Raw genomic sequence first — 15,352 nt, 5'->3', positions numbered from 1 at the left:
AGGACTATAATTATGTGATCAACTTCTCAAATTATTCTTGAGTTTGTGGGAGATCATAGGTTTCTGCAAAACTATTGATGACTCACTCCACAGTGAAAGCTGTTCATTTCTGATATCTTATTTCCTGACTTTCGACCAATTATCATCAATCCAGTGACGCTCTTTTTATATTACAGCAACCTTAAGAATGTATTTAGTCCAAGTCTCCAGCACAACATTTTTAAATAATCTGCACTAGGCTACACAAATCTAGCTGTTTCTTTTAACACATTTTCTTATTTTGAAGTGGTTTCACTTTTCTGAATTAGGCACAAGAGCAATGGATGCACTATTTTTTTTTAACTCCTTGAAGGGTTTAGGATCTAAGTAGCTTGGGGTCAATGTTGGAGAGCAGCTCTCCAACACTTACATTTGAAGTGCATTCTGTGCATTGTTTAGAGCCATATTAAGATTTACATTTCCTGCTCTGGGGTCCCCAGTGCACAGCTTCTTGAAGGAATTGTCACTGGCTGTCTCTAAATGCTTCGCATCCTGCTGTGTAATTTCACCTCGTCTTGTAGCGTGTCTTCAGTGTGGCCTGAGAGATAAAAGGGTCCTCAACATCTGCACACCAGATAAGCTGGAGAGGTGGCAACACCATGTCCCACCCTGTACAAAGAAATCAAGCAAACAACTTTGCAAGAATACAGTTTTTAGGACAGCTGGAGGAAGGAGCCACTGCCCAGCAGAGCAAGCAGAAGCTGAAGACTTTCATGGTACCCAGAACCAGCCATGGGCCAAGGTAAGCAAAAATCACTTTTGTTAGTTCCGAGCATTTGCCAGCTGTGTGTCAGGAAGAAACATCTGTTCTTGCTCCAAGACAGTGCTCATGAGGCCTGTGAAGAGCTGAGCTTACAGGGCAGGAGTCAAGTGCTCTAAAGGTTTAAGGAGCTCAGCTTGCACAGCAGACTGCACAAAAAGGCACAGCAATCCAAAGCTGGTGTGGATGTCTGAGAGGAGTGTGAGAAGTAGCGAGAAGCAGCTAAGGCAGACAGGTGAGATTTGGAAGCAAAGGTAAGTGAATCCTCAGCATAGGGAATGGGGGGGCAGGAGGAATTAAGCCAGAGTACACAACTGAAACAGAGAGATGACCAAGTGTTTGAGCCCCTGGAGCAGGGCACCAGTGCACCAGATGATGTCAGGGGTAAGCAAAGGGAGCTCAACACCAGCGGAACAAAGCTCAGAGTGAAGGCCCCTACCATTACTGGATAGAAAGGCTCAAAGACAAGGGGAGAATGTCTGAGTGGAGAAACACTTGATCAGCTGTTTCTGTGTCCCAAAATGTGGCTCAGAGCCTGACTGCAGGCAGCTCATAGCCCCAAACTCATTCTGTATCTTCTCACACTATAGGTCTGAGCAAGAAAAAATGTGATTTCATGATCCCAGAGAACAACAAAAACCACCACACAGAAGAAATCAGCACTGAAAGGCTCATAGTGAGGCGGGGACAGCCATTCACCATCACTGTGAGCTTCTCAGCTCCAGTACACAACTATCTGCAGCAGATGAAGAGGACCTTCCTCATCGTACAGACAGGTAATGCCATTACCAAACCTACCAGAGCTCTGCTCCTCCCCCCACCTGAAGAACAGAGCTGGGGGCAAAAGCCATCTCCAGAGCTGGGCAGGGGTGCCCAAATTTAGATGTGAGGCCAGTGGACTGTTTATCTAAGGCAAAGTAAAGTCTCGTGCTGCTGCAGGGTCACAACCAGATAGATCCCTTCCAGAAGAGACACTGCAGCACAATAACCAGTACAGGTTCACTATTCCATGATTTGCAAGTACTCACAGGATCTCTCCTGGGTTAGGAATGTTCAAACTTAGCTGGCCTGCTACAGATTTTTCTGTTACAAAGTGTTTTCTAGTGAGACCCCTGAGAAAGGCAGCAGCTTTCAGCCCCAGCTTATTTTACCATATTGTGAGCACTTGGCTGTGACTTTTGTTGCAGGACACTAAATTCCAGGAACAGCAGGTCTGCACCATTCTAGCCATTCCTGCTTTCTACAAATCTGAGGAAAGCACATCTCACTTTCAAACATGGAAGCCTGAGTGCAATACTGACCTTAGGAAGGTTTAGTAGGCATTAAGCTGCTAAAGGGTCAAGACCCTCTCACAAGGACAGCTATGGCTCCAGAGATAGACGAGATCCCTGCAGTCTGCGCATGTGAGAAATAAACACAATGTTTGGAATAAACACAACCAAATTTCTTTGGCTGCAGGATCACATCGTTACAAAGCAGATGAAATCCAGACTGAATTTCCCATCTCCAGCCTGGGAGACCAGAAGCAGTGGAGTGCAGCAGTGGAGGAACAGGACCCGAATTTCTGGACCCTGTGTGTGAACACACCTGCCAATGCCCCCATTGGCCAGTACACTCTGCTTTTACGTGCCTCCAAATCCTCCCATTTCCTGGGCAACTTCACCCTTCTCTTTAATCCCTGGTGCCGAGGTAGGTGGTCAGAAAAAGAAAGGGAGGCTGGGATCAGTCATTTCACAAAAAAAACTTCGGAGCTCTGGCACTGCCTCCATGGAGGGAGGCTGGGGCTGACTCACCCAGAGCTCCCTGCCACTCCTGCCCTGCTCCTCACAGCACCTCAGGAGAGGTAGGGGCTCATAAAGCTCAAAGTTTCCTGCCTCAGCACTTCTGTCCCTTCCCTGGAGTACTCCACTGCCAGAGCCCTGTCCTTCTGCTAAGGGAAAAATGTTTGATGAAGTGTTTCCTATAACAGAGGTTTTTAGTATTAGAGAAGTTACCAGCCAGGAGAGTAGAAGAGCCAGCTAGTGCAAGAGCCTGGATCTGGAGGACCTTTTTTGAAAAAGGAAACAGAGATGACAATGAAATTCTTCTTTCTTATCTGTGGTATTTTTCAGGGCAGAATGCCAGGGACTGCCAAAATGCAGTGGAATCTGCTAATGTAAGAGAGATGCAAGTGCATCTGAGACCAGGAATGCTTTCTTCCTGATGCTTTTTTTTCCACTATTCTAGATGATGAGGTGTTCTTGGCTAATGAGGCACAGCGGCAGGAGTACATTTTAAACCAAGATGGCATCATCTACCAGGGGACTGAAAATACAGTCCTAGCCCAACCCTGGGACTTCAGTCAGGTAAGCAAGAGGTCCAATATGTCTGTGCTCTCTTCAGCCACCAGCAGAGGAAGGGTGCATTTATCTTGTGTGTACAGGATGCTCTGATGAAAGAGTTTTGTCCATCTCCATGTTCTCTGCACCCACTACCTTTGTCTAAGACTGTGCAGGAGAACAGGGACCTGTGTTTGAAGTCCCATAACCCACTACATGTAATTTTAGCTTCCTTCTCAGGCTGTCCTCTATAAAGAAATTCATTGATCTGTATCTGAGCTTTGTGTGCCTTCCTTTCATCAACAGGTATAAAAGCATTTAGCAGAGCTCAATAGTACTGTCTCTATATAACAGGTAAAGTGAGAACAAATAGATATTTCTGTTTGTCTAAGGCCATCTGACACAGCCAATGATTAGAATGGGATTCTATTCAACTTTAGTGCCAGCAGATCATAAAAATACCTCTGTGCCAACCTAGAGAGTGCTCCAGAAAAGCATCAGTTTCCCTCAGTCAGGGGACACAGTATCATGCTGATGCATTTCCCAGCTTCAATAAAGCTGGAGGTCTGTCCTCAGCTCCCCTTCCTAATCTCTCCTTCACAGCCCACTTACCTAAAACTACCAGCAGAAAGGGAGAAAAAATCTGCACAGTCACAAACCTTTGTAGGGACTCAAGAGAACAGAAGTTCATGGAGAATTTCCTGAAATTACATGTTTTTGTTTCAGTTTGAGGAGGATATGGTTGACATCTGCTTCATACTGCTGGCTCTAGGGGAACACTTTCAAAGAAAAAAGGATCCTGCCCAGCGCAAGAACCCCGTCCATGTCTGCCGAGCAGTTGCTGCCATGGTAAGGAAGGCAGAGAGCAGCCCTGACCCAAGCAGGGGGCACCTTCTCAACCCCAGGTCATGCCAAACCACTGACCAAAGAGGAAGCCTGTTCCAAACAGCACCTCCTGCCCATCTCCAGCCTGTCCTGACACTCCCTCAGCAGAGTAGTGCTGCAGGAGGTTCTTAGCAGTGAAAGTGCACTTACTGAATAAATCCCAGAGGAGACTGCTGCACCTGTTCTGCTCAGCCATGACCTTCATGCTTTGCACAAAAAAAGTCCTCTTGGTTTCCTCTGCTTTGGGAGTAGCTTCCACAAACAGGATCAGGTGGACCTACCAAAGAGAGGGAATTCCTGAATACATCTTTCTCATCTCCTCTGCAGCTGAACTGCAATGAGTTTAGATGCCTGACAGAATGTGAGCCTGGGCAACACTCTAATGGGATACCCCCTTCCACATGGCTGGGAAGCAGCCCCATCCTCCGGCAGTGGATTGCATCAAAATTCCAGCCTGTCTGCTATGGGCAGTGCTGGGTGTTTGCTGCAGTCCTGTGTTCAGGTACAGTGCTGTTTCAAAGACTTTTGTGTTGAGCAAAAGAGGACCTCTAGCATATGCCCAAATGCCTGGATTAACACAGATCCCAGTAACATAACCTTTAATGTTTAGGTGAGAGGCAAATCCTTAGTTTCCTCATCAACACTCAGCATCACTGCCTTTGAGATAGGAGTATCAGTACCTCCATTCACTGAATGCATCTATGAGATCCTATTTCCTGAGGGAGCAACGCCTCTTGCAAAGTCCAAACAGCAGGCCTGGTGCCATTCCTAACAGGCCTAGCACCAGAAGAGGCTCTACATCTATCAGCCAAGGCACCCTTAAGGAGGATGCACAACTGACTCACAGCTCTTTCTTCTGCACAGTTCTGAGGTGCTTGGGAATTCCTACCAGGGTGGTCACTGGCTTTACGTGGGCTCACAACACCAAGAGCAGCCTGAGTGTGGATGAGTATTATGATGAAGATGGGACACTGCTTACACAGGACAATACTGCTCATGTCTGGTAAGAAGAACACATGGCAGGGCCCAAGCAAGAATTTGAGACAATACTTGGATGTGGGAAGTGAAACACGGGGGACAGGAAAGAGGTAAAACAGCTAAAGTGAGGTGATAGGAGACAGTTCAGCTGAAATCCTGTCTACAAGGCCTGTTCTTGATAAACTGCTGCAACCCAAACTCAAGAGTGCCCTCTTTCTAGGGCCTACAAAGGAAGAATGATAGCCCAGCCCAGCTGGAGAAACTCCACTTGTTTCTCCACACAGACCTCTGCTCTTCTCAATGTGCACTGACCTCTTTCAAAGGAGCATTAACTGGCTGTGGTTTGGCAAAAGCTTTACTGTACCTCAGGGCTCAGTCCCTTGGTATAAGCTCATGCTGTTGTCTCTTGCAGGACCTTCCATGTTTGGAATGAATGCTGGATGGCTCGGACAGACTTGCTACCAGAGTACAGTGGGTGGCAGGCACTGGATGCCACCTGCCAGGAAAAAAGCAAAGGTAAGGTATCAGAGATGGGCTTGAGCAAGAGCAGGGAGAAGTGAAGCAGGGGGCGAGTAAAGTAGTTCAATACTCCTCCTTTTCCCATCTTCCAATGGACAGGAAAGGACAGCAACTCACTCACCCTGTTGACTTTTGGCACAAAATCTTTATTTATCTGTTTGGTTTGTGCAGCTTGTATAGCTCTAAGAGCTCTATCACTGCTTCCTAATGTCCTCCTAAACTAGATACTTCACCAGTATGGGTCTAAACTAGGGACTGGTTTAGTAGGGAAAGCACCTGAATCTTAACTGAGCCACATTTTCTCTTCAGGTCCATCCTTCTGTGGGCCAGCCCCTGTTCATGCCATCAAGGAAGGGGACACACAAGTTGATTATGATGTCTGCTACTTCTTTGCTGCCATCAATGCCAAGTGTCAGGTCTGGATACACAAAGCAGATGACACCCTCAAGCCAGCTTTTGGTGGCACAAAATACACCGGTAACAACATCAGCACCAAGAGTGTGGGCAGTGAACGCTGTGAGGACATCACACAGAACTACAAGTACCCTGAAGGTATGGGGCAGGCACGGGGCTGAGCACATTCCTTGCCACTGTTACAAGTGAGGAGTAAAAGACTAGAGCAGAGCCAAACCACAGCACCGGGGTCATCCACTTGTCACTGCTTCCCCTTCTTCAGTGGCACAAGAACACATAATTCTCCTGCCTAAAAAGCCAAAGCAGAGGTCATCACCCAAACTTCATTCTGCTTAATGGCATTAAGGTCTCCTGAAGGCCAGGTGTTTCTCCACCAGGCACTTTCATGTCTGGAAAACCTTTTCTGATTTCTGTTCTCTCTGCACTGTCCATCTGCCTCCCATTACCTCTGTAATATAGATAGATATATTTCAGACTCCAGCTTTCTGAAAACAACCATTGTGCTCTCAGATACTGCTTAAATCTCTCCCTCGACAAGTAGCTCCCCTTTTCAGAATCTGAGTGCTGTTTCCCTGGCCCAACCCTACCACCCCATCTTAACCTGTGGCTTGTTGGCTCCATGGCTGCAGGAGATAACTGCAACTTCTCTGCACACAGGAACATGGAATTGTGCCCTAGCTACAGCAACAAAAAGCAGCTGCCTCCTCTACTCTGAGAGATGTTAGCACCAAGGTGTTTTAAAAACTATGACAACTATTCCCACGTAGAATCTGTCAGGTACATCCAATGCATACCCTGTCAGCTGAAGCTGTCAAACTGATCCAGCCAGAAGCACAAATGGATATCTCTCTATGCTCTTAGAAACAGTTATCTCCAGTACTACCAGGAGAAATCAATGCCATTCTCCTGCTGCTTCTCACTAGTAAACAGGAGAGAATACTAAAGTATGTGCTTCGTTTATTTTTGTGACAGGTTCTCTCCAGGAAAAAAAAGTACTTGACAAAGCCTACAGAAATATGAAGGAACTTGACACAACCACCAGCAGCATCACCACACAGTTTATCTCCATTCCTACTGCTCTTGAAGAGCCAGTTAACCTTTTCATCCACCTCCAGTCAAATAGTTCTTTGCAACTGGGACAAGACATTACACTTTCCATTGAAGTGTTTAACCACAGTGGTGGTGAAAAGGCTACTCACCTGGTAGTTGGGATCCAGGCTCTGCATTATAATGGTGTGCCCATTGCCCAGCTTTGGAAGGAAGAGTTTCATTTTAACCTCCAAAGTAATTCAGGTAAGGACTCTGCTGGGTGCATGGCTAGAAAAGTCCTCTAGTGCTCTCATTTCAGAAAAAGGCTCTTAGCCATTGGTTTACAAAAGGTTGGCTGAATAGTTGGTTCTAGGTGATTTCCCAGAGAGATTGTGGAGTCTCCCTAATTGGAGATATTCCAGAACCAACTGGTCACAATCCTGTGCCATGTGCCCTGGGATGACCCTACTTGGGCAGGGAGGTTGGACCAGATGGTCCACTATTCTCCATTCCAACCTCACCCATTCTGTGAAATGAAACACTTTGGCAACATCACCTTAGAGATTTTCAATCTGCAAATCCACTTGGGGTCGTTTAAGCATTTAAATGCTGCAGCTTTTAGTACAATTTTGGGCACTGAACACTCCTAGGTGTCATGCAGGAAAAGACCAGACTGCACTCATCATCTGTTATTTCACCACTCTATTCCAGTCAACAACCTGCAGGTCTCTGTGCCTTACACATGGTTTGGAAAAGAGCTGGGAGAGAACCATCTGCTCAGGCTGACTGCTGTGCTGAGAGATGAGGATTCCTTCTACATGTACCTGGCACAGGAAGACATCAGCATTTGTGATTCCCCTCTCACCATTGAGGTAAGATTGGGCTGTCATTCTGCCACTGCAGTAGGGAGAAAACAGCTTTCATAGACATAAGCAGCAAAACAATTCTGCTGGGTTCAGGGGCTCTCTGAGAAACCAGAGAAGAAGAAATTAAGCTGGACTTTGCCTCTTCGGGCAAATGGTAGCTCAGGCGCCGAAAAATTATACATCTCCTTTTAATCATAGAAGAATATCTTTTCTTCTCAGTTTCAGCTCATTTCCTTCTTTCAACAGTTCCCAGAAAACATGGTACAGTATGAGCCAAGCACAGCAAAGATCAGCCTCCAGAACCCCCTCATGGAACCCCTGGAGCAGTGTGTGATAGCAGTCACAGGGCAGGGGCTCATTTACAGACAAAGGAATTACAAGTAAGTGCAAACTGACTGATCCAAGAACTGTTTTTTTCTTTCTTTTTGGCACCACATTCCTGTCTAGCAAATGCATATCCTAGACCCAGGAAACTAAAAGCAAAAGAGGTGTGATTCCTGTATAATCCCTTCTTTCCTTTCAGGTTGGGCTCTGTGCAAGCTAAAAGCACTCAAGAGCTGCAGATCCCATTCACCCCCACCCGAGCAGGGCCCAGAAGACTCACTGCATGTCTTACCTGCCTCCAGCTCCAGAACCTGAAGAGCTACAGAACTACCAACATTGCTGCTGCCTGAAGCCCAACTCAGAACAGGTCCTGCAGTTCTGCTTACAAAAGAGTGGTCATGATCTGTGCCCTGATCTTAGACAAGCATAGATGTTAACAGTTTAATAAAAGTTATATTTAAAACCATGTCTGATTTTGATTATTTGCACAAACTCAACTCTCTCCCATCTGCCACTACGTCCACTCTCCAGTTTTAGAAGTTGAACCTCACTGTGACAAAGATGGACTGAATGCTCCAGCAGATGTTGCATTTCTCACCACATTTGTGCTGAGCCCACCAGCGCTTAGTCTTTTGCCCTACCTGTGACAAAGTAAAGGATATCCTGGAACTTTAAAGTGATGACAGATGTAGCATGTCTCTAGGGATATACTCTTCTCCCCCTACTGATCCTTGACTTGGTAAGGCAGTAAACAATATTTTCTGCTGCTTTCTGAGGACATAAAAAAGAGAAAGCTTGTTCACTGCTCTCTAAGGTTAGACAGGAAATAGCAGGAGCGCAGCACATTTTATAATTATTCATTGGTCTGCTTGCAAAAGAAGCAAGACCCTTTCATTCTGTATATCCTTTGCCTTCTGAAGACAGATAAAGCAACTAATGTAAATCTAGCAATATTTTATTTTTCTTGGAACCCCACAGTAGTTGTAATGTCTGAAGAACAGGGCACATTAAGATGCAGCACTGCATCATCCCAAGAATCCAAGCAAAATGACACCTTCTGCAATGGCAAAAGGGCAGCTTCCTGGAGAAGTTTTTCCAAGCAGCAGTAAAGTTCTCTCCTACATTGTTCTCATCATTCTCCAAGCAGCTGAAGAACAGCAAAGTTCACTGGAAATGCAGATGCCACAGCCAGTGGCAGCAACACGGGTAGGCACAGAAGAGCTAAAGTTGACCCTGTGTGAAGTTCTTGACTTTGTTCATGTTGTGATCTACTGCACCAGTAAGAAACTGCACCCAGCCTTCCTCTGATGGTGGACATACATGGCTTGTCCTGCAAAAGTGAGGAAATTCATTAGGGAAGCCTCCTGGGTGTGTTATACCTATGCATCCATGCAACAAGTGGGAATTGTGAAGTGCTGAATAAACACAGCACTAAAAGACAGCTGCCCCAGCCCCAGAGGGCTTTGAGCAAGGAAAAACCCACACCCCATGTCTGTAGTCCCAAACCCAAAATAAGGGAACCACTATCACCCCTAGCATCCTTTTCTTACTCCCATCCCTTTGTGGGTAGATAGCATCATCATTGTTTCAAATGCCAGCATCTACTGTCTAGAAATAGGTCATCTCTGCCATGAGGCAGAAAGGTATCAACCTTCATAGCAGGGAACACACACTTAGAGAACTGTAGCTCATACTCACTTTGCAATCTCTAAGACTTTCTTTAATACTGAGGCCAACTTAGCAGCCTAGAAAGAAACAAAAGGGAAATAAGGTGAGCCAAGTTTGACGAAAAGTAGGGTCTGAACAGTACTGGAAAAGAAAGGAATATAGGAATGCCCAAGAGACATGAATGAATAAAACTGCCACGGATCCTGATGCAGAATGGAGTTATCCATCACTGCCATGCTGGAAGTGTCTCCCAATCTACTGCTGGCTGTGACAGGTTAAAAAAAAAACCAGCTGTTTTTAAAGTATACATCAGAATGCTTTTTAAAAAAAAAAGGTAAGCCTATTAGAAATTGGAAACTGATATTAGAGTACAAAGTTACAAGTGACTAGCTTTAAAGCAATTTGATATTAAGTAATTCTTTTTTATTCCAAAAACATCAAGCCACTGGCCAAAGGCATGAAACCAGGATTAAGAATAAAAAAATTTAGATATGAGGAGATTTGTACTTAATTTATGATGCAAGAGATGTCTCAAAATTCAGCCAGGTTGCCAGAGCATTGCCCAGTCAAGTTTTGAGTGTTGCCAAAGATGTAGACTCCACTGCTTCTCTGAGCAGCTTGTTTCAGTGGTTAAATAAACTCTTACAGTGAGTGTTTAATTTCATAGATAACTTTATTTGAGCAAGTCTGCATTACCCATGGAAAAAAGTACATCTGCAGTACACAGGCAGCCACAGACCTTGCTTTCCTGAGGTTCTGTCACTGGAAATCTCTATGATTATAGTTCAGAGCTAAAGCCTCATGTTGCCAAGCTCTTCCCTGAAGAGGTACAGATGAAGAATGTGTTTCCACCTGAAGGAAGTTAAGTGTGCAAGAACAAAGGGCACTCTTCATCCCAAAGAAATTATAACTGAGGCAGTCACTAACACCCACCTCTCCATGACAGTCCCATAACCCCTCCAATCTGATTTCTTCCCGTTCCTTACAGCCAGGCCACTGTCCCACATGCAGACAGTCAGATACTGAGCTATCAGTACTGCAGATACTCACATTAAGTCGCACAGCCAAGGGGTTCACAGGGGGGTACATGCTCAGTGCCAGCTCATCAACACTAGTCAGAAAAGAGGGGAGTAATGGAAGAAATGTTCACAACTCACAGATCCTGGTTGAAGCCTGCACCCACCCTGAATGCAAGACAGGAGCAACAGTGAGGTACCAGTTGTACCTATGGGATGCTTCCTACTTCTCAGTCACCTGTGTGTCCCTCTCACTGCGGAGTGAGACATGGTCACAGCTCCACCCCAAACTGCAGTGTATGTTCCTCTCCTGACCTACACAACTCTCAAGAGTTTATGCTGTAATAGTCTTCCTACCATGCCTGTGTCCACCACCCACTCACAGCTCCAGTATCATAAAGGTTGTTCCTACTCCTCACTCAAGACCTCAAGAGAGACCTGGACTGCTCTAGTGGGAAAAGCAGCATGGGGAGACCCCTGCTTACCTTGGACTGATCTCATTAGCAATGTCTGCCAGGTCATCCAGCTGAGCAATCTGCTCTGGCGATTCAGCTTTGCCATGGGCCTTCACTGCAGCCAAGACCTTCTTCAGGCAAGCTTTAGAAGCCTTCATTAATCCCATGCAGGAGCTGAGCAGCTGCCGGTCAGCCTCTGACCAATATGTGTCTCTGTTGCCCCGAAAGCCCAGCTCTTCATCTTCCATGATGTCCCCATAGGGATCCTGCCCCTCCACCAGTGCCTGAGAACACAGAGGCACTGAAAACCCAGAGCTAACATCAATTCCAGCAATACCCAGGAGGAAAGGGAAAACATAATCTAGACATTCTATAAATAATTCATGGAGGAATCTCAGTTGGTTAATCCTAAAATGACTGGATTAAGAAAAACTAATCCACCACTTTAACAGTGCAAACAGCAAGAACCTGGTGAATACTGCCATTCTTACATGACCCTAAATTGCTTCCCCACTCCCCAGTGCAGGACATGGCTTTATGGAAATCTTACACAAAGTAAGCCAGTCTTGACAATAAAAACTTGTTAAAATATATGCATAAAACAATAATCTAGGTCATGTCAGAACAAATTTATATTAAAGCCTGTATGTAAAATAATTCCTGTGTTCCATCACTGAACCACCATAGAGGGTAGGTGGGCACTGAACAGGCTCCCCAGAGAAGTGGTCACAACCCCAAACCTGCCAGAGTTCAAGGAGCATTTGGACAACACTCTCAGGCACATGGTGGGATTGTTGGGGTTGTCCTGTGCAGGGCCAGGAGTTGGACTCGATGATCCTTGCGTATCCCTTCCAATTCAGAATATTCTGAGTCTATGAATCCACCACTGCAGATTCCTCTAAGGTTTAGGGGCTTCCTTACATGTTCCATCTCTTCCACAGCATCCTTGACCACACCTAGACATGCAGCCAGAGCCGACACAACTGCTGCCTGGTTATCTGCAAAAGCAAAAGGATGAAAACTGTGACACCCCACCGTTTCTGATCAGTTTGCAACAACCTTCACCTAGGTTTGCAGTCACTGTAGGATCAAACTTTTTGCAGAGCTCAGAGCTGCACTGTTGTCATGCAAAGAATCTGACCTAGTTACCAAGCTCATACATTTCAAAATCAGTCAAGTTTTTGAGTCATTTGGCCTTCGTTGTACCAGCTGGAATGCCCTTGCAAAAGCTGTTGATATTCCAAGACAACATGTCCTAGTTCTGTTGCTCTGCATTTACAACACTCACCTCGTGGCAGCTTAGACACTTGCTCACAGGCCTCCCACACACCTCCAGTTGATATGAGCTGTTCCTGAGACAAGCTGAAACAAAATAAAACCCCCAAAGTTAGTCAATAACACCACCGTGCTAGACTTAATTTTCTGCACCAAAGACAATTCACACTAGGAAAAGCTCTGCTGCAAAGATATCACCAACCAGCTTGTCACTAGTATGCCATGCGTGTGTAAAGCCCTTGCTGCTTCCTAACAAGGACACCTGTAACTTTTTCTTCCCTTCTTTCCCAAAAATTATCACAAAATCACAGAACCGTGTGATTGAAAATTACAACCTCTCCACTGGAGCATTGAGAATGGTGTCTGTGAGTTGGATCATCCCCTCCACTACTTCAGTGGTAGCATCTCGAACCATCTTCCGAAGAGTAGTACCTGGTTGAAATTGAAAAAGAGCAAGAAAGTTGTCACAAAGTCACACTGACAGAAAGCAACTGCTGAAGATGAACAGACAGACTGCTCTGCTTGTGTGGATACACTGTATAAAGGAAGTTACAAGTACTTTGAAGAAGGCAAAATGCTCCCCAGTTCCAAAAGAACTCTGGACAAGGATTTCAAAACCTCATAAATTCCAATGCTCAATCAAACTACGCAACTTCCTGCATTATCACTCTCCCACAGATGGAAACCTGCAGCAGCAGACAGATAAGTAGTTCACTCATAAACATGTTCAAAGTCTACAGAATAGTTGATAACATTCTAATGGGATAACATTCTAATTAAAACTCGCTGATACCAGACCTCTTATTAGGCTCTGAAATACTGGGTTTCTCTATACAGTAATGGTGAAAGAACCACCATCCTACACAGTGGTGACTACTTTGCTGTCACTGTCTCACCTTGGCTCTTGGGGAGCCAGTAGTACACTGTGGCAACTGCAAGAATGGCATTTTGGACATCCTCACTCAGCTTCTGGCAATCCTGAAAATGGAGAGGCAAAAGGATCACCCATGAGTAGCACACAGCTGCACCACATTTAGAAAGCCTCACAAGCAATCACTGGCTTTCAGACTGCTTTGAGAAAAGGGAAGAATAACAACAACCAGCCTGCTTGAGAAACAAATATAGCATGAGAAGAAGGCCCAGTAAGAAAGCTGTATGCATTTTAACCTGCCTCATGATTTAGTAACAAAACACTCCCTGGTGGGGTGGTCATACATCAGAGAGGAAAAAGTAACTTGGATCATTATTCTGAACTGGAGGTCTTTTTTTTTTTTTTTTCCTCCTCCAAACACCTGCATGATAAACTTCTCTCAATTAATGGCAAAAATGTAGCATATTCTTTGTTAGACCTAAGGTCTGTATTCGCCAATATTCTGTCTCTATCAGCAACCAGCTGTAGCTGTTAAAGAATATAAGAATACTTCTATTTAGTATGTCTCTCTATCTCACAGAAATTAGTTCTCTGGGCAGTTCTTGGATTATGTTAATACACTCTATAATATGCAGCCCATTTAGTCAAGTGAACCAAGAAATACCTGAAGTTTGTCACACACACTGCAATTTCATAGTCTGCCGAGGGTTTCTCTCACCTCTGAAGAAGGTAGTGGAGGCCTTGAGAATGCCAGACTCAGCTTTGTAGCTTCCTGTGATGTTACTTGGAATGTCTGACCTAAAAAAAAATCCAATGGGAGCAAAAGAAGAGAAAGTAACTTGGGTAAAAGATAACAGAACAGAGCAGCCGGATAAGCAACAGCTCTGATGCTACTACTTGTTTACCATTACATCCGAGCCATACAAACACATAACCAAATCCCACTACAAAGAAAAATTTCCTGGTGCATTTGTGCCATGCATATTGCTTGTGTCCTGTGTCTGCTTTTTCTCTATTTTTTTTTCACTTGGCTGGTAGCGATGACCAGAACCCCAGTCTGCATCCTGGTTCATGACCCCTTCACCAGGATATGCCAGGAGGCTTTAACACAGACCTTTATAAACCTTGTATCAACAGCTCAATATCGGCCGCTGCTTCGCCACACCTGGGAGTGTCTGGCTACCAGTTAGGGTGGTCAGGCACTGGAGTAGGTTGGCCTGGGAGATGGTGGAGTAACCAGCCCTGGGGATGTTTAGGAGGCTGGATCTGGCACCGATGTGGTTTCGGGGTTACAGAGGTAGCGCTGGGCTAACGGTTGGACTTGATGATCACAGTCCAACCTTGATGATTCCATCACTCCATGACGGAGGGCACGTCCCACAGCTGGAGACCCGCAGGGGATAGCAACCCTGCCCCGCAGGTACCCGGCCCCGGCCCCGCCCGGCCGCTCCCCGCCCGTACCTAGCGCGTCCCAGAAGCGCGGCAGCTCGAACGGCTCTCGGCCCTCGCCGGGCTCTCCCTCTGCAACGGCACAGACAGAGCTCAGCCCGCGCGGAGCCGGCCCAGCTCGGCCCGACCCCCTCCCGGCCCCGGCCCCGGCCCCGGCCCGCACCTCGCAGCCGCGCCAGCACCGCCCGCAGCGCCCCGCGCACGTCCCGCAGCGGCTCCCGCGCCTCCATCGCTGCGGGGCGGCGCCGGAGCGGCCCGCGCGTCACGTCCGCTCCGGGAGCGGCTGGAACGGCCCCGCAGCCCCGCCCCCCCCCCCCTCACAGCCCCCCCCCCCCCCCCCCCCCCCCCCCCCCCCGCCCATCCCCTCACAGCCCCGCCCCGCCCACCCCTCCTCACAGCCCCGCCCCACAAAGACGGCACAGCCGCCCAGAGGCAACACAGCCCCGTAGAGACAGGACAGCCCCACAGAGAGCCCCGCCCCATAGA

The 15,352-nt window shown here is 46.6% G+C and overlaps 2 protein-coding genes across 3 annotated transcripts; one reads left to right on the top strand and one right to left on the bottom strand.

Annotated features, from left to right (window-relative positions):
* Positions 1-633: 633 nt before the first annotated feature.
* Positions 634-8,598, top strand: EPB42 (erythrocyte membrane protein band 4.2). The gene is made up of 13 exons (XM_042049255.1): positions 634-781; positions 1,390-1,575; positions 2,258-2,488; positions 3,026-3,144; positions 3,844-3,966; positions 4,330-4,504; positions 4,867-5,005; positions 5,393-5,496; positions 5,809-6,051; positions 6,886-7,206; positions 7,654-7,814; positions 8,055-8,188; positions 8,332-8,598. The coding sequence occupies exons 1-13, from the start codon at positions 772-774 to the stop codon at positions 8,480-8,482; spliced, it is 2,097 nt and encodes a 698-aa protein (XP_041905189.1). The 5' UTR covers positions 634-771; the 3' UTR covers positions 8,483-8,598.
* A 473-nt stretch (positions 8,599-9,071) lies between these two features.
* On the bottom strand, positions 9,072-15,161 carry CCNDBP1 (cyclin D1 binding protein 1). 2 transcript variants are annotated; one of them, XR_006019804.1, is made up of 12 exons: positions 15,030-15,161; positions 14,879-14,938; positions 14,136-14,215; positions 13,443-13,524; positions 12,882-12,978; positions 12,560-12,633; positions 12,193-12,269; positions 11,302-11,555; positions 10,851-10,911; positions 10,540-10,652; positions 9,831-9,877; positions 9,418-9,462 (listed from the first exon to the last, which is right to left on the bottom strand). XR_006019804.1 is itself a non-coding variant. In XM_042049266.1 (11 exons), exons 1-11 carry the CDS (start codon positions 15,094-15,096, stop codon positions 9,354-9,356), a joined length of 1,008 nt encoding a protein of 335 aa, XP_041905200.1. In that variant the 5' UTR covers positions 15,097-15,161; the 3' UTR covers positions 9,072-9,353. The 2 variants fall into 2 exon arrangements, 1 of the variants encoding a protein (XP_041905200.1); XM_042049266.1 differs by lacking the exon at positions 10,540-10,652 and having other exon boundaries at positions 9,072-9,462.
* Between the last annotated feature and the right edge of the window lie 191 nt (positions 15,162-15,352).

This window comes from Corvus kubaryi, unplaced genomic scaffold, assembly GCF_017639235.1.
Source record: "Corvus kubaryi isolate FWS band 111438036 unplaced genomic scaffold, C.kubaryi_AGA036_p1.0 134, whole genome shotgun sequence".
Classification (NCBI taxonomy): Eukaryota; Metazoa; Chordata; class Aves; order Passeriformes; family Corvidae; genus Corvus; species Corvus kubaryi.
The sequence above is the reverse complement of the archived record's forward strand: the minus strand, read 5'-3'. Positions and strand labels throughout refer to the sequence as shown.

What these genes read in the sequence shown, in the direction of transcription:
- EPB42 (XM_042049255.1), top strand. An exon ending in GACAATACTGCTCATGTCTG is followed by an intron (nt 5,006 to 5,392) that starts GTAAGAAGAACA and finishes TGTCTCTTGCAG; the next exon opens with GACCTTCCATGTTTGGAATG. An exon ending in TACAGACAAAGGAATTACAA is followed by an intron (nt 8,189 to 8,331) that starts GTAAGTGCAAAC and finishes CTTTCCTTTCAG; the next exon opens with GTTGGGCTCTGTGCAAGCTA.
- CCNDBP1 (XM_042049266.1), bottom strand. Translation starts at nt 15,096, where the DNA reads ATGGAGGCGCGGGAGCCGCTGCGGGACGTGCGCGGGGCGCTGCGGGCG. An exon ending in CTGGCTCCCCAAGAGCCAAG is followed by an intron (nt 12,979 to 13,442) that starts GTGAGACAGTGA and finishes AATTTCAACCAG; the next exon opens with GTACTACTCTTCGGAAGATG. An exon ending in AAAGTCTTAGAGATTGCAAA is followed by an intron (nt 9,463 to 9,830) that starts GTGAGTATGAGC and finishes TCACTTTTGCAG; the next exon opens with GACAAGCCATGTATGTCCAC.